The 26,052-nt window shown below is 40.8% G+C and overlaps 1 protein-coding gene across 1 annotated transcript in view; it reads right to left on the bottom strand.

Annotated features, from left to right (window-relative positions):
• Positions 1-1,431: 1,431 nt before the first annotated feature.
• Positions 1,432-26,052, bottom strand: part of LOC128732897 (disintegrin and metalloproteinase domain-containing protein 30) — a 439,446-nt gene continuing 414,825 nt past the window's right edge. The window contains exons 17-20 of the mRNA XM_053826334.1: positions 19,853-19,917; positions 10,488-11,250; positions 10,010-10,411; positions 1,432-1,861 (exon numbers count right to left, since the gene is read on the bottom strand). Coding sequence (XP_053682309.1) covers positions 1,432-1,861; positions 10,010-10,411; positions 10,488-11,250; positions 19,853-19,917 — 1,660 coding nt within the window. The remainder of the gene's footprint in view (positions 1,862-10,009; positions 10,412-10,487; positions 11,251-19,852; positions 19,918-26,052) is intronic.

The following is a 26,052-nucleotide window of genomic DNA, read 5'->3' as shown; positions in this document are numbered from 1 at the left end:
GGATTGCCATTAGAAACAATTCAATTGTTTTTTGCTCCATTAATCCCAGCAAAACCACAAATCGGTAAATGATTACTTCCGACACTAGCACGAAGAATGCTTTCGAAAACTTCTCGTTCTAAGAAACCCTCAGTCGGTCGATAGTAACTCACATTTTGACAGCTCGACTGCTTGCTTGCAAACACATAAACTAACCTCTATGGAAGATAACCCATAAATATGGCATCACTCTAGCCAGTCCGAACCATGCTGAGCTGCTGGGCTGAGCTGGGTTGGGGAAACCGACTGCAAAGCATAGCAGGCCGATTAGTTTTTCAATTTACGATACCGGAACATAATTTCACCCCCCATTCCCCCCCTCCTCTTATTTTCCACAATCATTTTCACTTCCTATCTGACCACACACATCGTCCGTCGAATGGTTCCGGCGGGTGGTGGTGGTGGTGGTGCTGCTGCTGCTGCTGTGTTTGCCCTTGATCGGTTGAAAACAATCAAGCAAAAAAGGCTTAGCTCGTTTATTATTTTCCGCTTCATTCACGTGTCGTCAGGTGTCGTGTGCGTGTGTGCGCCAGTGCCAGTGCCAGTGCCTGGCCTGGGCGGTCGTCTGTGGTTGTTGGTGATAGAAATTTCTGTACAATTTATTCTGATTTAGTGTGTTACTTTTCCCTAGCCTGCTGTTGTTGTTCCATCTGCTTTGTGTGAACTGTGAACGTCGATGATGGCGAATGGTAGTAGTAATGTGTGTAGTTATGGTGTGTATGGTGTACGTGGTTTTGCTTTTGTTTTTAATATATTCACAAGCGGCCTGATAAAAACAGGTCGCCATTTATAGTCCTTTTGCCGACGCACACGGGACGACCGACACCGGTGTGAGTGAGGGCGAGAGGTGGAGGAGGAAGATTATTCAATTTTTCATATCCTATACAGTTTTTGCTCGGTGAGCAAATGGGGTGTTTGTATTTTAATGTGAGTGAACGTCGTCGTGCGCGATGATTTAGGAGCGAGAGAGGTTATACACTCCAATGATGTCCCCGGCCCGGGCCCTGGCCCCGGGCAGGGGGGGGGCTCTTGCTGCGATGATAATGGTGAACACTTTGTTACTCTTTTTTTTCAGTTTGGTTTCTTCAATATTGTTCTCAACGAGCATCTCTAGCTTGGTTTGCATTTGGAATTGTTGTTTTGCGGTAAGAGGCTTTCCTCCCGGCTTTTTTTTATTACTCATATATTCATAATACGCTTCATTTCAGGTTTATATTTTCACATTAGTCACGTAGGCGCCATTTTGCGGTATCATAAATTCGACTCGATGTTGTTGTTGTTGTTGATAAACACTGCTGTTTGCTGTTTTGTTGTTGATTTGTTTGCTTTGCTAGTGAGGCTTCGCTAGTGGGGATTCAATTTGTGACAATATCAAATCCCGTTCAGCTACTATCAGTGTTTATATTCGGGATAGCGACCTGTACTCTCCATTATATGATTTCCGTCTGGTCCGGGGCCTGGCATAATGGGTCCACGTCTCGACGGCTGTATTACGCTTCCACTGCTCTCGGTCTCGGTGGAGGGTGGCGAAGGATAGTAGTCTCTGCTGTTCACCAGCTGGTGGCTCAAACTGTTGATATTGTGACAGCTGCCCATTGCTTGTACTCCATTGACGTTGCTGCTGGTGGTGGTAGGATGGCTGTCGTGATGCGACTGCTGTTGCTGATGCGATGGATGTTGTTGAATATGGCCGTGCATGGTACTGGCTGATGATGGACCTTGCGCGTGGGACGAATCCGATCCTTGCTCCATTACCACCACGGAAACCACGTCCTCACTCGCCCATCGGGCTAACTGTTGTTGAGCTTGAAATAAGTCATCACTAAAACAGTGATTGGCAGCAGGGCAATTTCGTGGTGGTTTATACCAAAACAAACAAAGAAAGAAACAAATGGTTGAAAAAACTTTCTTTTGGTCTTTTAGATCACTAACCAAATCAAGAGTAATCACAGGAAGAGGAAGGAAACGGAAGAAAGGAAAAAGCCGAAAGCTCGGCTGCTGTTCATCTCTTTTTTTTTTTGCTTCTTCGGCTTGCGCTAGGAACAAGCATGGGTGCGGCGGTGAGTGGTGGCATGTGAGTATGTGCGGGTTTGTTTTTCTCTGCTTCAGTGTTAAACATTCATAAAAGAACAAAGAAAACTTATGAAGACCAGAAGAAATTCTACGTAAAGAAAGTATAATTGCACTCCGGATACTACAAGCGGCTACATGGTCGGTCGGTGGCAGGCTACCGTCCGGGGAGGCGAACACACCAATAACGTTTTTTGTTTTCTTCCTCATTTCAGATGTACGAAAAACTTTTTCGGATTCGAATTGATACTGATAGGAAATCGCAATAATTGAGAAACGCGATAGTTCGGCTCCCCCCGAGCGGGGGTCCTGCCACCGGCTGAGTTGGCTGACACGACACTTTTTTTTCGTTGATTTCGATGAGTGTGATGGATGACACGGTAACAGAAGAAAGCGGTTTCGTAAAGCGGTGCAAAAGTTTTCGAGCTGAGGTAGAGCGGTAAGTAAAAAGCATTTATACTATAATCATGGCTTTGTTTCAGATCAATCAGAGGGTTTTAATAATAATAATAATAATAATCAGATTGGGTTCAGAGTTAAGCACACTAGAGAATACTAGAATATAATAAGTGATATGTGAACATTGCAGGCAGTTAGGTGGACGAAAACGGTTATCGTCCTGGTTCTAGGGAGGCGTTCCATGCGAATCCGTAAATCGCAATTTGCATCGAGTCTCTTCTATCCGGCTGAAAAATTTACGCGAATGTTCTCTGTGACCAGATTTTTTTATTTCGAACTAAATAAAATGAACAAAAACACGCATCTCGATAATGTCTTGATGGATTTAAATGCTATGTTTGGCAAAGCGTTAGAGCAAAACTGGGTGCTTTGCAAAAACACATGAATATTTCAAGCTTTTTTGGTACAGGACTCTTATCTCATGTCTTATTGCAGGGTGTCATGTCTAATTCTTAATTGCGACGATTGGTCAAGTCCAGGTTCAGGCGTAGTTTCGTCGAGTTGCTGTTTTCACAATGAGAGCGTTGAAGCGTAAACGCAGAAAGATGCGTGCGAGGTCCTAGTAGGTCACTAGAATCTATTACCTGGCTATCTCTTACCTAGGTTTGGTTTAACTTACAATTTATAATAATAGATATCGCAAATGTGTGCTTCTTTATTGGAAGATTATTTTAAATTTGAATTTGAATTTAAATTTGCAAATTAACAAAAACTTTTGATGCCTTGCTTCTCAAGCACAGACGATGATTACAAATACCAATGAAGCAGAGACTGCAGATGCAATGCAAAAAATAATACTGCACAAAAAGAAGCAATTTCACTGAAAGAGGAAATCGGTGTAATGCACTCCAAGCTAAGGATGGGAATCGATATTCCCTAAAGTATCGATATTCGGTATCGCAATATATCGGACCGTTCCGATACTGAGTAATGAGTATATCGCAACCAAAATATCGATACTTCGATATTCACCGATATTGGAACCCGAGATTTTTCAAACCGAATGTTTAAAAAGTTTTCAGATAGGATCCGTCACAAGCTTGCGATTGCGCAACCCACCACCAGAGATGCCAGAAGTGAAGACATGTTTTCATTTTGAAAACATTTTTGTTACAAAATAGTGAAATGTCTTCACTTGAAGACATGTCTTCACCATGCAATTTAAATGGGCGGAAAGCCCAAGGAAGACAAATGACATTTTTCGTTGATTCGTGAAGACTTTTCAAAAAATCACCTGGCATCCCTGCCCACCACGTTTATATCGCTGGCATCTCCGCTCCTCCAAGAAACCACATAGGCCCCACAAAAAAATGTTGGCAGCAGATTAATCTGCTTTTTAATTAGATCCACCAGGATCAAAACTGATTTTTTTTCTGAACTGAATTATTTTTTAATAGATTGATATGAAATGTAACAAAATATCCTTCCAAGACATTGTTTTGAAAAACCCGGTGATTTGCTGCACAGTTTGCTATATTTCAACAGAAGCAGCATAAATGGTTACATTCGCCTCGATTCTCCATTCCGATCGGGCCCGTTCTGACCAGAAACTTTCCGATCGACGAATGTTATAGCATACGTTGTATTCTGATCGAAGCGAAATTTCTAATCGGATCCGGGTCCGATCGGTATCAAGAATAGAGGCGATTAATTCCTATGATCAGAAAAGTGTTAGATGTAATTAAGGTTCGCATTCGCAGTTCGCAGTTTACCTTCTCACATTATTTTTAATTGTGCATTATTGTGGGAAAGTCTAATTTCATAGATTGTTAAAGATAATCCACATCTCAAGAAACAAAATTCAAAACCGGAATCAGGCATGGGCAATACACCGAAGCAGGGATGGTTCGATCACTTTCACTCAATTTTGATTCATTTGACCTCATAGCGCCTCATTGCAAATGAACGTTCACTTAGTTACTAATGAGGTACTAGCATTGAAGCTTTGAGGCATCGTAACTACAATAAATACAACTCTTTATTCAGCAAAATTTTAGATTATAACTAGTTCTACAAATGTCCCATACATAACTTTGTCAAATTTTGCTCCGCTGGGACGGTACTGTCAAATGAATCAAAACTGAGTCAAAGAGACCGAACCATCCCGGCACCGAATAGAGCTTATACGGTTTGTAATATTTCTAAAACCAGTTTTCAATGCACCCGATTAACACATTTCCGAGAGTTCACTCCACCGTGGACGAGTATTTTCAAGTTTGCAAAAACATGCTTGGAGGCGCTTCATTTTTATTCCAATTGGCCATGTGAGTAAATCCAGTCCAGTTCATTTCATCAGGCAGGACAGCAGCGTACCGACTCAAAAATAATTTTGTAGAGTTTTTAAAATGCGGCACGCAGTGTATGGTTCAGTTTTTAGACATGCCTGGTTCGAATGCTTGAGAACTGAAAAACTCGAGTTCGACAAGTTAGCAAAAATTTATGCAAGAAGAGCTGGCCTTTTGCGGCTTTCGATACCTATAATATCGGATGAAATGGTATCGATATCCGATAATACCGCTTGGCATAATATCGGCCCTCGATATATCGAATGAAAATATCGATACCTCCAGTATAGATATAACATCGCACAAAGCACCCTCAAAAGCAGAAAACGACTTTAGCCCAACAACACCCGCGGCCGCCAATATATTCAGAAGTCTAGATTCCCAAACCAAACGCATAATATTCCTAAGAAATTGTTCAAACATTGTTAGTCCAATATAAGCAACAGTTGCCCAGTACAACTTTTACCCTGCGCATTTCCTGACGAGTCAATATCATGAAGGGACCCTGCTTTAATAGTCACTTTAACATTCCTCTCTAAAGAATATTGGACCAAGGTCTTGTGATCATCGGCCGAAAAACGTTGCCGGGAAAGTGGACACTTTCCATTCATAGGGTTGTTTCCAAAGCAGTTCCCATACTGGAACCGAATAGCTAGGAAAACCCTAGGGATCCCATTAGTCCCACCAAGGTTACTCACCAATCAAACTCCTGTTGACACGTAAGCTGTTTGAAAGAATTATCGTCACTAGACTCCCGAAAACACATCGACGAGTACGCGCTATTTGTAGATGAACAATTTGCTTTAGGACAGGTTCATTCCACGGTTCACCGGCTCTAGAGGGTAGTGAACGTAATCATTATAACTGTATCGAAAATAACGGTTATAGCGTTAATGGACATAGAAAATGCCTTGACCAACGCAACGTAACGAAAGGTCATCACGAGTGTGCGAACAGTATAGCTCGGCTGATGTGCCACAAGGGAGTTTACTAAGTCCGCTTCAATACAGTCTGTACATGTTAGGTCTCCCACCATTGCCAGACAGAGTGATCATTTCGCTATTTACTGGCGACTCAGCAATAAACTATTAAGGACGTGTCGTCCATGCTCTTGTAATACGTACTAACTGAAGCCGTCAATTGACAGCATCTGTGACTCCGTAAACTAAGATCAAAATATAATTCGAACAAAAATTTTCGAACCAAGTCAAGATCCTTGATTAAATGGTCTGCAAATATGAAGTCCCATTATAGCTAATTACGACCGCTCGCTCTGTAAGAGTGAAAAATTTCTGAAAGGGACCGTCGTGCATCCACTAATCCGAGTGCAGAGCATCATCCAACGTCAGTCTCATACAACACAGCCGTAGTTCTACTGAACGTTGCCTCAACCACATTCCTGGTACTAAAAAACGTCCCGACATACTTTCCCAAGTAATAATTTGAGTTTAATTGCTTTCTGAACGTGGCTCCTGGGACCAGTTTTTATCAGTGTTAATTACTTTACTAACCCATGATCTGGACGTACTTCCAATGTATCACTTTCACTTCTGAATTTAAAGCGCTTCCAGTCAGAGATACTCAAGGTAGTCTTTTTTGCTCCTTACTCAACATACCCTATTTCTCTTACGTCCAGTGACCTCTAGCTTCTACCAACTGGGTTTTTGAAAAGCTCGCTTCACGACGTATCAACCGTTTATCCTGTGGTCTTAGATCTTAGATAAGTTCCCGCGAGTGTAACATGCAGACTTATAATCTGTTTGTGGATCTCAAGACGGCGTACGATACAGTCAAACGAAATGAGCTGTCTCAGATAATGATTGAACGTGGGTTTTCGGCAAAACTGACAAAGCTGGTTTGTACGACGGTCGAAATCAGGCGTCTAAATAGCGTGTGAGACGTCGATCGCTTTCACGACATCGGAAATAGCCAGCTTAAATAGCCAGCTACTTCCATTGCGTTAAATTAAGCAACCGCAATAAGACCTGTTAATCGGGCTTACGAGTAGTTTTATTCGAGTTTAATAGTTAGTTATAAGTATTTCATGACTCGTACTTCTTGACAGTATACATAGCTAGGGTAACCAACGTATTTTGGACCCCTTCAGCAGCTGTACATAATTTGGACACTTACAGGAAAATCAAATGGAAGTGTCCAAATTATGTACAACTGCTGATGGGGTCCAAAATAGGGTGGTTACCCTACCATAAACCTCTGGAAAATCATTACGCGACGCTAAAATTTTCATAAAATTTATTAAAAGTAAGAAGAAAAGTAAGAAATTAAAGTGGCTACAGATATCGAGGTATTGCAAGTGTCGTACCGAAGCAGTTGAAAAGATTTGATAACCTACATCTAACCGTTGTAGTAGCAGTGTTGTATGAAAGACCGTATCGAATTCATGCCTAGAACATCTGGACATCCGATCCGTATTACTGTACGCCTGCGAAACGTGATGGGTCTCGGAGGAGACATCAAAAATTAGCCACTATTTATTAATCTCTGCCTGCAATCAGGGATGCCACATATAATTCTGTGTTTTTTCTTGGAAAAATCTGACAATCTGTACGGCGAGGAAAGATATCTGTGCAAAAATCTGTCCAATGCAAAACAATGAGAGTGAAAGAGATAGAGGCCTTTTATCTGACTATTTCCGTCTCTTTCACTCTCATGTAAAAGCTCAAAAATCTGTTTAATCTGTGTAATTTGGCGAAAATCTGTATTCTATGCATACAGATTCTGTACAGGCGATTTCTTTCGAATATCTGTTAAACACAGAATAATCTGTGCATGTGGCAACCCTGCCTGCAATATATCCTTCGTACCTGGTGACCTGACAACTAAATATCGTTCGAGGAACTCCATCGTCGATGCCATCAACGGCAGATTGCAACAGAAATTCAAGAACGTATGTGGAAGTGAATTGGACAAATTTCAAGGATAAAAGCGAAGGAAATTTGTACAAGGACAACGAAGAAGATGCTGCTCGGCCAACGTCATCCCGATGTGGTGATTAACCCCAAGAAACTAGCAAAGATCCGCATCGTTTGGGATATTGCTGTGAAGCTTAACAAAGCACTTCTAAACAGCGCGCAGCTCGAAAAGCTAAGCCAAGTCTTCTCTCTTCCTGACTACTGTTTCCTACAATATGGGACGTGATTGCCAATACTCTAAAATTCGCCGACTACAACCGTAGATTCCCCTAAATAGCACCATCAAAAGCACACGTGGAAAAACCTTGAAGCCACTGTGACCTGTTTTTTTTTTGGTGAAATTGGACAAGAAACGCTCGACGGTTAAACGGTCGATTGCGTTATTGATCACCATTTGATGAAACTGTGACTGTCAATTGAATCTTGCATTTTCGGAGAATCTTCCGCTGCCGATGATCGTCGATTGGCATTTTTACTAGTAATAGCTTCATATTAATGGAACATTACCCACGTGGGCGGCACATGGGAGCGCCTAGTACAATCAGTGAAAGCAATGCATAAACAGAGGGGAACGGCTTGACGACCGGTTTGTACATCTAAGACCAGGGAAACAGTTTCGTTCGCCTTTGCAGTTTGCCACCTGTTTCTATCACTCGAGTATGAGTCAAAATTTTGTTTCAAAATTGGGAAAGAAGCCAGATTGAATTAGATTGAAACATTATTCAAAGAAGTTTACTCTCGACCAGGGATGGAAAAAATTGCTTCTAGCGATGAAGAACATAGGAGTGCTCAGTTTCAGATTCGTTGACATCACTACCTATAAGCGACAAATATTTTGTCGCGATCTGTACAGATTATGACGAATCTTTTGTCAGATAATGTCCATTGGTTGATCCGATAAGAAATATAACCGAAACAGACGATCGGTGCAGAGCGTGAATCTCAAAGCAAACAACATGATTAACCTTTTTCTTGCTGCTAGGTAGCGTTGAATGCTATCGACTGCTACGAATTGTTAAGAGAACAAAATTTTATGATTAAAGCTAAAGATTCACTGTTTGTCATGATCTGTACGGACCGTGATCTATAGGTGTGGCGATAGCTCACAGATTTTGTTAAAATCATTGATTTTCCATCCATGTTCTCGACTTTCATCATTCGCCTTCCTTTCGTCTTTGTTTATCCGTCTTTCATTTTTAATTTTTCTTCGTTTGGACGGTTTGTCGTCGTTTGTCTTTGATCTTTCGTGTTTCTTCTGTCATGTGTACTCTGTCAGCTTTTACTGTCTTCTTCTAGTCTCTTTTTTTGTCTTTCAAACATCTGGCTTTCTGGCATCTTTACATCGTCTTTTATATCTTTTTTGTAATTTACTGTCATTTTTTCGTCATTTTCTATCGTTTTTCTTTTTGTCGCTTGACGTTTTAAGCGTCTGTTTATCGTATTTTTGTCGTCTTACGTTCTTTTTGACGCCTATTTTCAGTCTTTTAGCCGTTTTTTCCGTCGTCTGTTCATCATCTCTCCGTCATATTGTTGTCATCTTTCCATGCCAACTTTTCATCGGGTTTTCGTCGTATTATTTCGAAGTCTATTTGTAGCATGTTTGTTATTTTTTTGTTATTATTTTGTTATCTTTTTGTCATTTTTTGTTACTTTGTCATCTTTTCTTCGTTTTTTGTCATCTTTTCATTGTTTTTTGTCGTCGTTTCGCCGTTTTTCTTCTGTTGTTGTCTCATTGTTTTTGTGCCATTTTTTTATCGTCCTGTTTGTTAACAAAACGACAAAGATGTTGTTTTTAGTGCCTTTTCGTCGTTCTCGTAAAAAGAATTCAACCTTTCCCATAAAGTTTATGTAGATACGAGTACTTTTTCATAAGAAAATCGACTCGAATTGTGACTCGATTCGATTATTTACAGTGAAAAAAGTGAAGACAATTGATCGAATCAACTGTAATTTTGCTGAAGACAGCATATTAATCCACAAGACTCTTTCGAGATACGAATTTTTGAACGATGTTTTACTATGTCTCAAAAGGGCACATTAATTATTTGAAACGACTGATTTGGTCATAGAGAATAATCGTGTAAATTTTTCTAAACAAATTTGGATGGAATTTCTACAATTTAGTACTCTTTCAATCATTTGCAATGGAAAGCCTCCGGTCGAAGACAAAAATAAACGCTTCACGCATGTGTGTGTGTGCGCGGGCCGGTTCAGAACACCTACCTTTCGCTATCGTTGGTGTCCCGCTGGTCGCTCAGTGCGTTGCGATCGTGCGAGTGAACCGGATGAACCGGGTGCGGGTCGGCACTCTCGTAGATGCCCTCGTCGTCCTGGTGCAGATGCGTGTGGGACGAGTGGTGAGACGAGTGGCCCGCGTGCGAAGAATGTCCGTGCGCGTGCCCGTGGTGAGTGTGATGGGCGAACGAATGAGGCGAATGGGGCGAGTGTGATTGATGGGCTGGGTGGCGGCTCGCCGGATGGCGGTAACGGCCGGTACCGCTGCTTCCGGGGCCACCACCGTACGAAAACCGGGACTCGTCATCGGAACGTGGCTGACGGCAGCGGCTACTGTAGGGCGGCAGTATAGTGGCAGTTTTCTGCGTTTGAGCTAGTTGTTGGTTTGAGCTGGAAAAACGGATAGAAAGAAGGTTAGTAAGAAAGCGGATGAAATTGGGAGGGAAATTGGTTCTTTTCTATTTACCCATGCGATGATTCACTACAAGCGGCTGAACTATCTACTCTATAGTGGCGATCGACTTCGGTTTCGGACATGCGGATATCTTCGGACCCGCTGGGGCTCATGTGGCGCGACGAGTGATGCTCCAGCTGCCGTATCAGATCTTCCAGGTTTCGGATACGTAACGGGCCGGCCGTCGGTGTGTCGTCTTCGTCCTGAGGGTGTTGCTGCTGTTGGCGATGGTGCTGCAGCAGGGCCGAGGTGGCCCCGGTATCGCTCAGTATGTGCTGCTGGGGATCGCAGATGTTCTCCTTGGAGCCGGTCCGTGAACTACTGCTACGTTTGTACTCCCGGTCCCGCTCGGTCGCGTAGACGCTGGGTGCCCCCAGCTGTAGGGCGACACAATCGGACAGGGTCTTCCGGAGCAGTTCTTCGCTGATGCTGCCGGATGGCGTGTTGGCGCTACTGCGCGGCACCTGGGCCGCCGATCGTCGGAGGGCTTCGAGGATATCCTCGTGATAACCATTGAGACTCTTCATCGTACGCTCGACGTCCGATACGGGACCGACGACCGCTGCGCCCGCCTGGCCACCTGATGGAGGAATAGTGGATTCTTGCTGAGCTATCAATTCGAGATTATCGGACTGTGTATCGTCGGGCCACTTTTCTTTATTGCCGCCGTCGGCCAGCACTAGGCCGAATCCGTGCTTTTTAAGTATGCCCTTTTCTGGAAGTTTCGAGATATTGTTTGGGGGTAGATCGATGAACGATACTGTCTCTTCTTCGCCTTCAAACGCCGTCGACAGATGGATGGCATTTGTTTAGATTGGGGCGTATGGTTTCGGAATGGGGGAATACCGACAAAAAAACGGGAAAAGAAGAGAGAAAAAACCAAATTGCGATTCGAGTTTCAATAGTTCTCAACCGGACTAGTTCGAAAAAATTGCTTATCAGAGAGAAAACAAAAAAAAATGTCACCGATATTGGTGGCGGTGGTGACGGTTATTTTTTTGGCAGTAAAATGTTCGAATAACTGTTAACCATGGGGGACGGGGCCTTCGTAGGTTCATCAATCTATTTCATATGAGGAAACGGGTTTAAGCGGACAGGAGTGCAGGACTATTGATGCTCTAAATGATGACAAACGAAAGCAAAAAAATAAAGTGGATATTTTTTGCCTCCAAATGATTTACAAAAAAAAAAAATATTTACAGCTAGCGGCAAATTTCCCCCGTCAGTCAGATCTATCATCTACCTACACCCCAGTTGTTAGCGGCTGCTTTCTAGGTTTTTTTTGTTTTGTTTTAAATAAAAATGTTTAGAGAGTGCAACTACATTGTCATGCACACCCACCGCTGATGCATTGATGGTTGGAATGGAAATGAATAGCTGCACCTAAGCTATACAGGCAGGCAACGATTGCATTGTTGTAATGATGGTTTGCACTGAACAACCAGGAGGAGGACTTCACGCTACGCTATAATAATGCATGAACAACACAACAGCAATATAAGCTCGCCGCGAGTCCCCTGCCAGAGCCGGGCAGGGAAGAGCGGTGGTAAATTCCAATTCTGAAGCTTTACATTATTTAATTTCATCCGTCGCCTCGTAGCTTTCGCTACGAAAAGACCGAAAGACGCCAGCCAGCCAGCCAACCAGCCATCCAACGACAGCATCCACTACGGGGCAGGCAGAGCAGCTTTCGGTTTCCATAATAACGGAGCATCCTTTCGCGCTTTATTACACTCATCGCCCGTTATCTTCATTATGGATACTTTCTGGCTGTGCTGTGAGGCAAGGCAAGAGTTGAGAACTACTTGGGCTGCGCGCTTCATTTCGAACGATGGTTGATGATGAGGATAAGGATGATGATAGTTGTTAGAGGATTAAAGTTATTAAAAACTTGGCTTCTGCTACTGTCGATGGCCACATTGTTCGCTGCCCGTATATGCTACAAGCTGCCATTCATATCTGCTAACAACCGTAAAACGGCGCGGCCAACCGACCGACCGATGCGATGGATGATGATGTGGATGATGGGCGCGCAGGCAGCCAAGCGAAAGATATTGAAGCACAGGATACAGGGCGGGCGGAAGACCATTACGGGCGCTCTCGGAAGGAAACCGCTTCTTCACTAGTTTTAATCTGTCGAGAATTGAGTTCTGAAAGCGCTTCTTTCCTGCTCGGGGCGCGGGCGGTCACTTTTAAGGGGGACTGGTTTTCCCGTAACTGAGAGCGACCGGAAATGCGTGGAAATTCGACCGATGGCGATGGGATGATGGACTAGTGTCGCGTGAGGGTTGCTCTCCTAGTCGGTTGCAGTGCAAACCATTCCTTTATTCTAATTTTTTGGGCTGGAAAATTGCTCTGTTCGTTCCGCCCTAGCGGAGGTTGGACAGACTACCACTACCGGAGAACTGAAAGGCTAAAAGCAATGCAAAATGGACAAAAGCAAATTTGATTTCTCGTGAGAAAAGATTTTTTTAGCGGCGGTTAATGTACAACTAGGTTTTGTTTGGTTGCTAATAACTGGTACATTCTCTTTTTCACACTAAAAAGTAACACAATCGAATAGTCGAAAAACATGGAAATTGATAGAAGTAATTATCACATCTTTCGATAAAAAATTGAATTTTAATAACTCTGTAACAGAATGATTGAGGCATCGAATCGATTCAACCAGTTAGTCATTTCCCCACGAAAGCAGCTGGCACTTGGAACCGTCTTCATTCTGAGTTTTGCGATCCACTTAGAATATGCACGAAAGAAAACTTCCTTGGAGAAAAATACTAATGAAATTTTGTTCAAAACTTGTGCTGACCTGTTATTTGTCTAAAAATTTCATTTTTACATTTGGACCTTTGATTAATTATTCATACCTTTCAATGGGAAGTATTTTAATAGCCTATTAAAATACCTTTCATTTGATAGCAAAATCATTAAAATCGGTTCAGCAATTCAAACCTTACGATTTATTAGAAAGCAATTTAAAAGCAAAATGACCCAAATTGGCGCTTTTCTAACCACTAAACCACCAATCAATACAAACGGGGCCATCGCCAATTAAAAAAGACGGATCAAAAATTTCCCGAAAATGAACAAGTACGAATTGTCACTGTTTTTCGTTCCAATTTTTGCTTTCCAATTTGCATTGAATAGTCATCAAGCTTTTCGATTTCGTGTCAAACTGCATTACAGAAACTGAACATAACTCAATTATTAGCATTCGATCGAATTGAACAGGTGGCTGAAATCATTGCTATGTGACAGAGTATTATGATTTAAGTTTGAATCTAAGTTATCATCTGCATTTACACAAAACAAATTGGGTGCACCGCACCGCAGGGTAGCATTCTTGGTCCACTATTTTAAATTATATTGTTCAATGACGCAGCACATGCGATAGACAATGGATGCCGAGTAGTATTTATGAATCTGAATGCCGATGAATTTAAAATCTATCTGATGATTCATAGCATAGAGGTTCATTATCGTCTACATTTTTTATTCGACAAATTTATGGTGCAAACTGAATTCCTTGATTATTAGCACAGCTTTGACGTTAATGATTTTGGTGTTATTCTGGACCGAAAGCTAACGTATCCAAAGCAAATAGACAACTTGGGTTTCTTAGGCTTAAATAGGAACTGTCCCGATTGCTCTCTTGTGTGTTCTATACTTCAAAATGCATATGGTTTGAAACCCGCAGATAGCGCGGATTGCGTGCGTGCAGAGAAGGTTCATTCATCTAACTTTGAGTAATTTACCATAATTAGATATTTTTCTTTATCACCTTTTCCCAATTATCTATACCTATAAAAATGGATTTCTGTCTGTCTGTCTGTCCCTATGTTCCCTCTAGAATCGAAAACTACAGAACCGATCGGCGTGAAAATTTGCATATAGGGGTTTTTGGGGCCAGGGAAGGTTCTTATGATGGTTAGAGACCCCTTCCCCGACTAAGAGGGGGGCTCCCATACAAATGAAACACAAATTTCTGCATAACACGAGAACTAATCACGTAAATGGAACCAAATTTTATATGTGGGTGTTTTTGAAGACAAGAATTTTTTCTATGGTGAATTGAGACCCCTCCCCACTTTAGGAGAGGGGGCTCCTATACAAATGATATACAAATTTCCTCATAACTCGAAAACTAATTATTCAAATGGAACCATATTTGGCATGTGGGTGTTTCATGGGAGGCATGAATTTTTTCTATGATGAATTGAGACCCCTTTCCTTTATAGGAGGGGGGCTCTTATACAAATGAAAAACAAATTTCCTCATAACTCGAGAAGTAATCAAGCAAATGGAACCAAATTTGGCATGTGGGGGGTTTTGGAGGCAGCAAGGTTTTTCGCGAAATGGTGTTCTGCGAAACTCTATATTCCGCGTTATGGTCAACCGAGAATTGGTGTTCCGCAAAATGGTATTCGGCGAAATGGTTTGTAATGATGCTGAATATTTAAATGCTATCCGCTTGATTTTATCAGGCTAAGCAATGGTGGGAGTTGTTTTCTAATTTACTGTGAGGAATATTTGTATATTAAAACACCCATGAACTTCCCAGAAACTTCATCCGAGTCATCCGAGATTCGCGATTTATGTACAACATAGTTTAATTTGTGGCAATACGAAGTTTGTCGGGTCAGCTAGTTTGTTATAAAATTTAAGCAGTTATAAACAGTCAAGTATGTTTTCCGTAAATAGGTACATCTTAACATCCTCAATTTAAAACGAACGGTAGTAGAATACAGAGCTCATTGACGAATAGTGTGAAAAGCAAAGCGCCTAGTATACCTCCTTAGGGGACCTCCGATAAATTGCTAAATAATTCCGGATTTTTCCGGATCGACATTGACATAGAAGTTAGAGCCGATAAGACACGATTTCATCCATCCTGTGAAAGCGGAAGAAACTCCAAGTTTCTCAATCCGACTGAAGGTCGTTGTCAACACCATCGAAGGCAGCTTTTAAGTCTATACATATCACGTCTACTCACGCTATTTAAATAGAACAAAATAAAATGCTTACAAAATCTGTTGTTAGATGCGTCACAGCAGATTTGATCAAACAACGAACGAATAATTGAACTTTTTCATTTGAACTTTTTGTTTAATGGTAATTTTAAAAATATAAGATAGATAATCTCTAATAGCAAAGGCTACTTGTGCTTCTAAAGCAATAAAAGTATTGAAGGATTGATAGCAAATGGTCTGCAATATTCATCTATTTACATTTAGCCCTATCATTTCTCAGAGTTCCCGAATGACTATTGATTAATTTAGCAAGTTGTAATAAGGTGTTACTTTGAAAATAGACTGCAAAACTTGTAATATTTTCGCAGTGCAGAGCAATTGTGATGCTTAGGTTATCAAAATATCATTGCTCATACCCAGAAATAAACGACAAAACTGAAGAGCGACAAACCAGTTAGTCTCTGCATATTAAAAACATACGTAGCAACCAGAATGTATTACGACAACAAAATAAGGGGACAAACAAATGTTGCCTCACTGATATGAGCAGGATACTTTCGATGAGAATACATTTCGACATTTTGATTGACACTCGCTCTTACAAGCACTTGGTTTGGTGTTGCAGGTATGCAATAAAATATATGTTCGTCGCAAGTCGGCTAAAGACAATACTCTATCAGTAACTTGAGCAAAAGGGACAAACAGCAAAAAACTTAAAAAAAGACTAGCTTACTTTGACCTGAAGTCTGGCGCACAATGCTTACCACTAGTAAATTTCCAACGTTACGAGACATTTCCACAATAATGATGCAGCCGCAGGTTATCAATGAACACTTAAAAAAATATGCTCAGACTGACACCATATTATGTAATTCTATCTTACACACTTTTCATGTGAGTTCTTAGTAGGTTACATACAACGTGGTGATTTGCTGATTTGATATCCAGCAAGATGTCGCATCAACTTGTGACATGATTAGGTTTGCTTTTGTTGCGTACAATTCGTGAGTATTGCAAACAACAGTGTGTCTTTTTCGCAAGCAACAGCTTAGTCGTCATGAAGCAACTGTGTCCACGATAAACAGCTACGATATCTTGTTCTTGTCCTAACTTTCAAGCAATAGTGACAAACTTGCATCATATATTGTCCCAACATTTTGAAGTAGTGACTTCACTGCGCTTCAACAAATTGCATCCCGCGCTGGTTTCTGAAATCATTTTCGAGGGGGTAAGCTTCGGTTAGGGGCAGAAAAATCCACTGTCAACAAAGTTAAAGTTTCTTGCAGCAAAACTATTTTCAAATTCAAAAAGTTGCTGATAAACCAAGTATGACTGCAAGGGCTAGACGGGCTGCGCCAAGTGGGAGTACAGATTCAACAGCTTTCGACAGGATTACGCAAATCGGATTCGGAAATCACATTCATCAACCGAAACAAAACCGAGAAAGCGTAAGTTTTTGATAACTGTTGTATTCGTCTACGTTAGGCTGAGAAGGTCAAAGCCGTTCAAGAGAGCAACGCAGGTTGCCAAAATATTCGATCGCAAAAAATTTAAACGAGATGAATAGACAGCCTCGATAAAACAGAAGCAATTCTGATTCCCTTTACCGGTAGATAACTCCGACAAGTATGAAAAGTGGTGCGCAATCCACGCACATTTTGGTAATACATAAACCAGCAAGCGCTCGCTCTTTCAACGAGCGTGGAGGACGGAAGACGGAGACACGTATTCTTCAGACGAGCAATATTTGCTTGAGTACGAAGTGAGAAAACCCTTCTCCAATTCCGACCGGAAGGGCCGGGACGACTCCGATGATAGCAGGCTGTGGCAGGTACGACTGGGATGAATGGATGATGTGATTCCTGTAAATACTGTATATATTGCGTTCCGCTAAAGATGCGGATATATAATAAAGGAAAAAATGAGCGCAAACAGTGTAGGTCACGGGACTCTGCTTCTATTTTCGAAACACTAGCCTAATAATGCTTTTGGAAGATGACCTTAAAAAATCCAAATTCAACTTCCTGACCATTTCGACTAGAAACCACTGCTCGAAAAAATTGACAGCCCTGTATGAAAGCTAATTTAACACGCTTTCAGCGCATGCAGTTTTACCCCTGGTAGTATTCTTTTATCTGTCACCCCATGGACATACTACTGAGCTGCTGACAGTGTTTCTCTATCTCAGTTTTCTACCCTTCAAAACAATTCATTCATGAATTGGAGTGCTGAATGCTTGCCCGACTGTCAGTCGATTTTCTATATGAGTATATGGGGAAAACTAATGGTTCTAAATCGCTTCCATGAGGAGCGTTGATTTTGTTGCAAAGAAAAACACGACTCAGTAGAGTCCAGCTTTACTGAGAAGCAAAGATTCGTCAAGTATATTTTAAGCCAGCGGAAGAATTCGTTACAAACTTCTGGGCAGTTCAGCTCCCACAGCAAAATTTAGTGGTAAATGCGTCCGAAAGCTGACCTTAGCTGATGTTCACAGTTCCCCTGGTAATGCGATTCTATTCGTGTGAACTCAAAACGAGCATGTTATTGAAAATTAAACCAACATAGTGACCCTCGGTTGGATGATCATTCGATTTTGCATTCAGGATCCTGATGTATGATGCGGGCATGAGAAGGCCAGTGTTGCGGTATGGGGGAATAAGATGATTTATGTTTTGACCGCGCTCACACATATCTTCCACTCAACCAGGTATTTTGTGTAGATATCCAGTCCAGTCTGCAAGCACGACACGAAGGTGCATTACTTGTCTTTGATAATTGTTAGCTGTTAGCTGCAATTTAGCGAACAGCGAGAGTTTTCCAAGAAAAGAAAGAGATGGCATATGAGACGTGTACAGACAGTACAGTGTTGGCCCCAAGACACTGCCTAGGGGGACTCCAGCGGGGTAGCGTATGGCTTGAGGAGCGCGCTGACTACGTACACTTGTGACTTCCTACCGTTGAGATGTTCTGGAATCATCTTCATAAAATAGTTGGAAAAACGGAATTTGAGGAGCTTGCTTTAATGATAACAGTTAAAGTTTTCTACATTCAAAAGTTTTCAAGATGTTTAGTAGAGAGTATGCGCATTCAGTCCCAATTTTTCGAGGAGATGTAGAATAGTCCGTCCAAACCCGACGTCTTTGCATTCTTAGTCAAATTGATGTTGCTCACCAGTTCATACAGCATGATTCAGCGGTTCTCCAGCATCTCGTTTAACACGGTACCAATTTGAAGCATGTTCTTGAATAGCGATATCTCCATCGGATTGACAATTTATTCCACGCCAGATTTTGATAAGGCATGAAGTATTGAAAATGGGATTCGTCTTCTCGGTGAATGGGATATGCACTTCGTTAGCTACTTTAAGAGGCGAGAAGAACTTTGGTTTATTTTTAAGCACCCGACTCAATAGGCAGAAAAGCCTATAATAGCTTAACAAGTTTATAAAATCTTTTGCAAATTATCTATTTTCTATTTTTATGTTTTCATTCAAGTGTAATGATTTTGGTAATTTTTTTAATAAAAATTCTCCTGGTTAAATAACAGTTCTATCTTAACCGAAAATTTGGTCCCAAAACTAGTTTCAGATATTATCAGATTTCAGATAGACCGTGGAACTGTGCGAGATCAATTGGTTTTATCTTTTTCTCGTAATAGACGCAGGTTTCGATTATTTTAGCACACGGTACAAGCTTTTTCAAACAACTGCGATAAATGAAGTATACATTTGAGACAAAGTGGAAAGATCATCAACATTGATGCGCGAACCTCTTACATTTTGATAGTAAATATTTCGCTAGCAGGCAGCAATACTATCAAACTTCAGCTTAGTTGCAGCTCTCTGCCAATCTTGATTGTTACCGCATTTTATCGTTAGCGGTTCACTTAATGCTAACAGTCCAGTCCAATAAGCTTATTATGCGTGTAATTTGAGAAGAAATCGTTCGGAAGTCGTTGAATCTACTCGGAAGTCGTTTTGTATCGGAAGTTATATTTTTTCTGTTTAGACTGAGCAAATAATTTTACGCAGGGATTGTAGAAAACAAATTGGTTTATAAAATTTCCTGTTGCATAAAATTGGTGGTCTAGCACATGTGCTGAAAACAAAATCCAAAACTAAAAAGTTCGTTCGTTCGAATGCTCTCCAAACTCAAAACTAACACAAAAACGGCATGATGATGGGTGGTGTGCGTTCTACTTTCGTGTATACAGAAGAAGGCGGGGGTGGTTACTTTCGTTTCCTAGGGCTCTAGAAAGCAACAAAAAATGAGTTCAGGATTGTTATTATTCCTCACAGCTCTAGCAAATGTCGAACAGGCAATCAAAATTGACTTTTTTTTCACAGTTCCTATTTTGTTATTTAGTTTAGCTTCTAAAAATGATGGTACGTAGCAAGGTACAACTTACCGGAATGCGTTGGATCCTCTTCGCTGCCCGAGGTGCCAGTCATCCTGCGGATCGATTTGTGATCCCTTGGAAGAGTAGAGAGCACGTTGGATGGTGGTGGTGGTGGTGATGGTCGTCGTCGCCGTCATCGTCATCATTCCAATGGGGGTTGAGTATGGTTTTGGTAGGGGAAAGAGGGAAACAAACCGCGATTAGTTTACAGATCAACGGGGCCCGAGTTCGGTTCGGAAAGCGCTTCAGTTAACTGCCAGAAAAAGGAAAAGAAAAACTAGCCAATTGATATCATACAAAAAGTGAAAAACGCAGCGACCAAAACAAATTTGCACGAAGTGAGAAACTAGTTCAACCGAAGCGCTTTTTTATTTCGTTTCATACAAAACAGTGTCAACATTCCTAAATTAAAAAATCAAAAACAATCTCGCTAATCGTTTCTGGTGGATCGCGGGGATCAAGCTAGAATGTGTCAAAAAAAAAAGGTTCGGTTCCACTGAAGATCTCTTCGTTTTTTTTTTCTTCTTACAATGGTGGTTGGTTGTGGGTTGCTGCTTGCTTAAAATGCACACACACGATCGAGTTTAACAACTGATTTTTTTTTTCGGCTAGGGCAAAAGTCATTTGGCAGACTAGGAACACTCTAAGTAGTAATTCATCAATAAGTAATAATATAGTAACCATCATACGTAGGTAAGCTAGATTCGAAAACGAAAACGATATAATGTATATTTATAAATGTTTGAATATGCTGCTAGAACTGGCATTTGACTAGAAATAAAGTAACGAACTGGATTTGAGCATTGAAATGTTTCACAGCAATCAAAATGTGGGTGTGTGTGTATGTATGTATGCGTGCGTGTGTGTGTGTGTGTGTGTTTTTGTGCAGGAGTGTATGGATTGGTGTATGTTACACGATGCATGTTTTTCACTTCGATGACGGGACGAGGTTGTGGTTTGATTGTCGAGATTATGGAAATGGTTGTTTACCAGTTTTGAAAACATGCAAATCCGATTCAGCAGTGTTCTGATACAGCAGGCACTTGATGGTTGATTGTTTATATTACATTTTGATAAACATGTAATGATGGAACTTGGTTGAATGTTAACAGATTTTATTCGATGCCGCGCCCCCGTCCGGTTACCGTCACCACCGGCTTCAACCGGATTATCTAGGGCTCAGCTGCATAAATGCTTCACGGATTTATTTCCGGAGAATAAATTAGTAATATTATTATTCGGGAAACACTTAAAGGATTTCGCTTCATTTTCAATACATTAGCAATTTTTTTCTCGCGCAAAAAACAACAACGAAATTACTAAAAGCTTTTCCTTCACAGAAGGCCGGTCAGCGGTCCATTAATTATAATTTTCCCGGAGAACAGCTACGGTGCCCCGCCGCATTGATGCTTTCAATGCCGATGATTATTATCTTTCAGAAACCTCTAGATTGTGCGTCTAATGTGCCTGTTGTTGCCGTTGTTTCGGTTTCTATTCCTGCACTTACCCTCACAGCAGCAGGATGAGATGGTCGGTCGCGAAAAAATAAAACACTTTCTCCGGGTGGGTGGTGGAGGCAACCGTTGTAATTAGACAATGTGTTTCTGCCTAGCCAGCAGCGTAGAGCGTGGTGGTGGTGATTAATTACCTGGACACAGGTCACTCTTTGACGTCAGGCTGAACTGCCCGGACGGGGTGTCTCTGATATGATGATCTGATTTGCATTCCTTTTGACAACAAATCACCGAGCGTCTCCATTATTCATTGAAAAAGGCAGTGAAAATCTTACTAAAATAAATCAAAATTTTATTTCAACGAATTTCAGTTCTACTCCGGTCCAATGATTCCAATTGATAATAGTCAATTCGGTGGCTGGCAAATATTTGCTTTCCCAAATAGCACACTTTTGTCACTTCTGGTTGCTGCAACCTAATTATGACTGAAATTAGTCATGAATCGGTTACCACAACTAGTTTATTACAACTGTGCTAGTAGGGTTGAATATGACTGACACAAGCCAATATTAATAAAATCGCACGTTTTAGGCCAGAGGCCTATTACGGTCTCAATCGAATAATGAATATAGTTGAGAGAATTTCGATATCGCTTATTTGACATATTTGACTTGTTGTGGTTTAAGCATACAAAGTAATCACCGTACCCCAGTGCCAATAAAATGGAAGTACTGGTCTCTGGTGAAAAGCATAAGTGGGAAGGGACGAGTTGCGTTATTAATAACTTCGATATCAGTAATTGAAAACCGTCGACATTACACCATTACGTAATTGAAGTAGGTTGACTATGTCGATTGATGACTTCAAGCTCGTTATTTTCTATTTGTAACAACTAATAAAATTCACGAGTTATAACTTAAGTCGATTGTGCCCCCTGATTTATATCCGACAACCTGTAGGGTGCTTACGAAAGTAATCAAATGCTATGGTTCGTTATTAACCTTTATTAAGCGAACGTTTGCACTAACAACGGTTTTAAAAACAACAAAACTCATCGTTTGGATGTTGTCCAATCTCGTTCCATCACATTCGAATGTATTTTGTCTATATATTCCTGGGCTTCTGTAACCGTCAAGACATACGAAGATTATTCCACAGTAGTTGGCTCGTATATGCATGTGTCGTCCGTGTTTGGGAAGTTAGGAGATCTTCCAAGTTTGGGAAGTTAGGAGATCCTCCAATGAAAAATTTACAACTTCTCAGTTATCATCAAAAGCCAGAGCCATGGACTTAAACGTCTTTCAAAGACTTGACTTCACTGTATCGACAGACTTCACAGCCGGCAGGACAGTTACAGGGCTAGTGCAACAATCCTACTGACTCTTTTTTTTGTTTAGATTATAATCACTTCAACCAGTTTTGGGTAATTCGTGACTTCTGCGGGGTTGGGATTTGAACCCGGGTCCTCGGCGTAAGGGGCGTGAATGCTAACCACTACGCCGGGACTGACCCCTCCCTACTGACTCTATCTAGCAGCAACGCCTAGGCGAGATTCGAATATATGACGATTAGCTTGTTAGATCAGCATCGTTCCTAGAAATTAACTGGACGGTTCACTTAACATCAATTTTCACTATTTAGCTATTGAAATACACGATCTTATCATCCATGCGATCCAATTCGTGAAGAAAATTCTGATTGATTCATGCAAAAATCTTGTTAATCCATGAAGAAATGAATGAATTTAATACGTTATAAACTAAAAAATCTTTTTTAAAAAATCTTTTAACGGGATTCAGTGCTCGAAAAAATTAACAGCCCTGCACGAAGGTGAATATAAAACGCATTCATCGCATAAAAGCATTCAGTTTTACCCCTGGTAAAATTCTTTTTTTCTGTCAACTTGTGGATATGACTACTGAACTGCTGACAGTGTTTGTCTTTCTCAGTTTTCAACACTTCAAAACTATTCATTCATGAACGGCAGTGCTGAATAATTGCTCAACTAACCTGTCAGTCAATTTTCTTGCTCTTGACTGATAATTTAGATCTCAAAACTTAGTTTTTTAAACTGCCTGCTTTTTAAAATCACCCAAAACCTGGCTGAAGGAAATTAATTAAAACTTCAGAACAATGTTCACATTCATTATAATTTCGTTTGCCGTTGTCGGTAGTTCAAAATGAATGAATGATTGACATTTGATTTCATTCACCATTGTCGAGAATGAATAAATGTAGAGAACAACACGATCATGAACGTAAATGATTCACTCGAATCGAAAGGTTTCAGGTTGGCAATGCAGAGCTCATTTCCCCAAGCAACACAGCCTGTTATAGAACAGTATAATATTACATATATCAGAACTTCTCTATTACATGAAAAGCGCAAAAATTTGAAGTTTAATAAAACAAGAATTGAAAGAAGTATGTATCAGGTTATTTCATACCAATTTAAAACGTTATAATAGCATAAGCTACAACTTGTTCTTCCAGTAGTTTAAATTTAGTAATGGAGACATAATAAAAACTTCGTGTTGACATGTTGACAAAACAAACATTATACATTTGATATGAGCTGTCAAATAAATTCATGTTATCCCAAAACATCTCAAAACCTTAATAATAACGACGTTTATAGTACTCTTAAGTGACTACTTTCCACGAATATTATTTCCTAACTTGTTTTGTGTGTTACTTGGGTCATCTGTACTAGAAACAGTAACAAATGAGCAGTTAATGCATCAGTTAAGGCGTATATGAGAAATCTAAGCACTAAAATCAATACGCATTGCAAGTAAAATTTTACTGGCAAGTTAGTCGAGCAATCATTCAGTACTGCAATACGTGAATGAATTGTTTTAAACAGTAGAAAACTGAGAAAGACAAAAACTGTCAGTAGTTCTGTAGTCATGTTCATGGGCTGACAGATAAAAGAATACTACCAGAGGTAAAACAGGGTGCAGGGCTGTCAATTCTTTCGACCACTGAGTGATGCATTCCGTTATCGAAACTTGAGTGCAGGACAATTGCAGGGCCATTGCTACAATCCTATTGACTCTAGCAGTCTCTCCCTGCCGAAATTGGGACATACGACGACCGGCTTGTTAGACCAACGTCATAGCTCGAAACCAACTAAAAAGCGCGATACTGATCCAAAAACTCTGGTCACTGGTTAAAATGTCGACTATGTGAGATCGTTATAGTCAATAGGATTGTAGCAATAGCACCACAGCAACAGCATCCATGTACAGAATAACAGTTAGCTGCGATGTCCGTTTGAAGGAGAATAAAACAGACAGCTAAATTCCGTCAAAGTGCAACGCGCAACGCCATCACTTTTTTGCTTTTTACGATGATCAGTAGGTATTTTTACAGGTTGCTTAACTCTGGTGAGCATCCTAGGATTAAATGGTTAGGGATCTACGCGGCAATTACCGTTTCCAGAGCCTCGTCACCTAGCCATCGTTGAGCTTCTAATATGGTTCCAATACGGCTCTCTTCACCGAGCGGACCATTCGTTCCCACGCACCGTCCATATGTGGTGTGATAAACGACCAACGAGTTGTGGTGCTCGTTTGTAAGAAATGGCAGACGCCAGTGGTTAACAATAATGGTCCTAAATTACTTCCTTGTGGGACACATAAATGGTACAGTTCATTTTACTGTTTTAATATCAATCTAACGCACAAGTCAGGTCAGGTACGACTTTAATCAGTAGACAAGGTATGATGACACACCCAGACAGTCGAGTTTGGCAAACGGAATATCGTGTGATTGACACTATCGAAGGTTGTCTTTAGGCTATCGAAGGCTATCAAAATTACGATGCTGTCCTTTCCGTAAGCATTGCAGCCATGACCGAATAACTGTCCACAGTCAAAGATAATTTCATCAGCATGATGACGAGTCTTGTTCGTTGTCGGTCAGTTTTCATTCGTAATCCTCTGTCATTCTGGTAGTAAATTATGAGGAAACATTTACTTTGTTGACAGTCAGCGCCCTGTACTGTCGTAGAAGGCCGTAGAATAGATTGAATCATACCGAACTTTTTCCTTCTTTATTCTAAACTCTCAAAAATGTTAAGAATATCATTTAAAGTAGGGTATCGGAGGGTATTTTCAGCATGCTGCTAAATTTAGCCTACATTCCTTTTATTTTGCTGCGCTTTCCCAAATGAAAACTAAATAACAAACAATACTGATCAAAAGTACTGTTTCTGCATTGGCACAATTACGTGAATTACGGCCGAAAAAAAGAAGCGATCGCTGACGTCTATCCACACTCGATGATGGTTTGGAAAACACACAATTATGTTCACGTTTACCTATTCTAGAAATTAAACAGCTGTTATCACAGAGCAACTCTAATTCTTTTTATCAAGGAGGAGCACAAAAATTCCCCTCTGATATGAACATATAAATCAACTTTCATTCACTAGCTGAAAATTCATCTTGGTGTTAATTTCAGCCTAACAAACTGAGATGCGTCATTTGATGCGTACTACAAATGTGCGAGAGACAAAGGCACCAAGAACGCTTCTAACAAATGGAGTAAAAGTCCATACTAAATTAAGAGTATTATCGGTTGTAGACAGCACTTGAAAAACCTCAACACCAAACACTTGAAAAACCAAAACACCTAAATCATCTGAGTCCCTTTTGGTCTGCTGATGAAGTACAGCCAATTCACCGAATCGGTCGTCTCGTGGATGGTTTCTCAGGTGTCTTCAAATATATATGGCTGATCTTTGGTAGC

The sequence above is a fragment of the Sabethes cyaneus genome, chromosome 1 (assembly GCF_943734655.1).
Source record: "Sabethes cyaneus chromosome 1, idSabCyanKW18_F2, whole genome shotgun sequence".
Classification (NCBI taxonomy): Eukaryota; Metazoa; Arthropoda; class Insecta; order Diptera; family Culicidae; genus Sabethes; species Sabethes cyaneus.
Note: the sequence above shows the minus strand (reverse complement) of the source record. Positions and strands in the feature narration are given on the sequence as shown.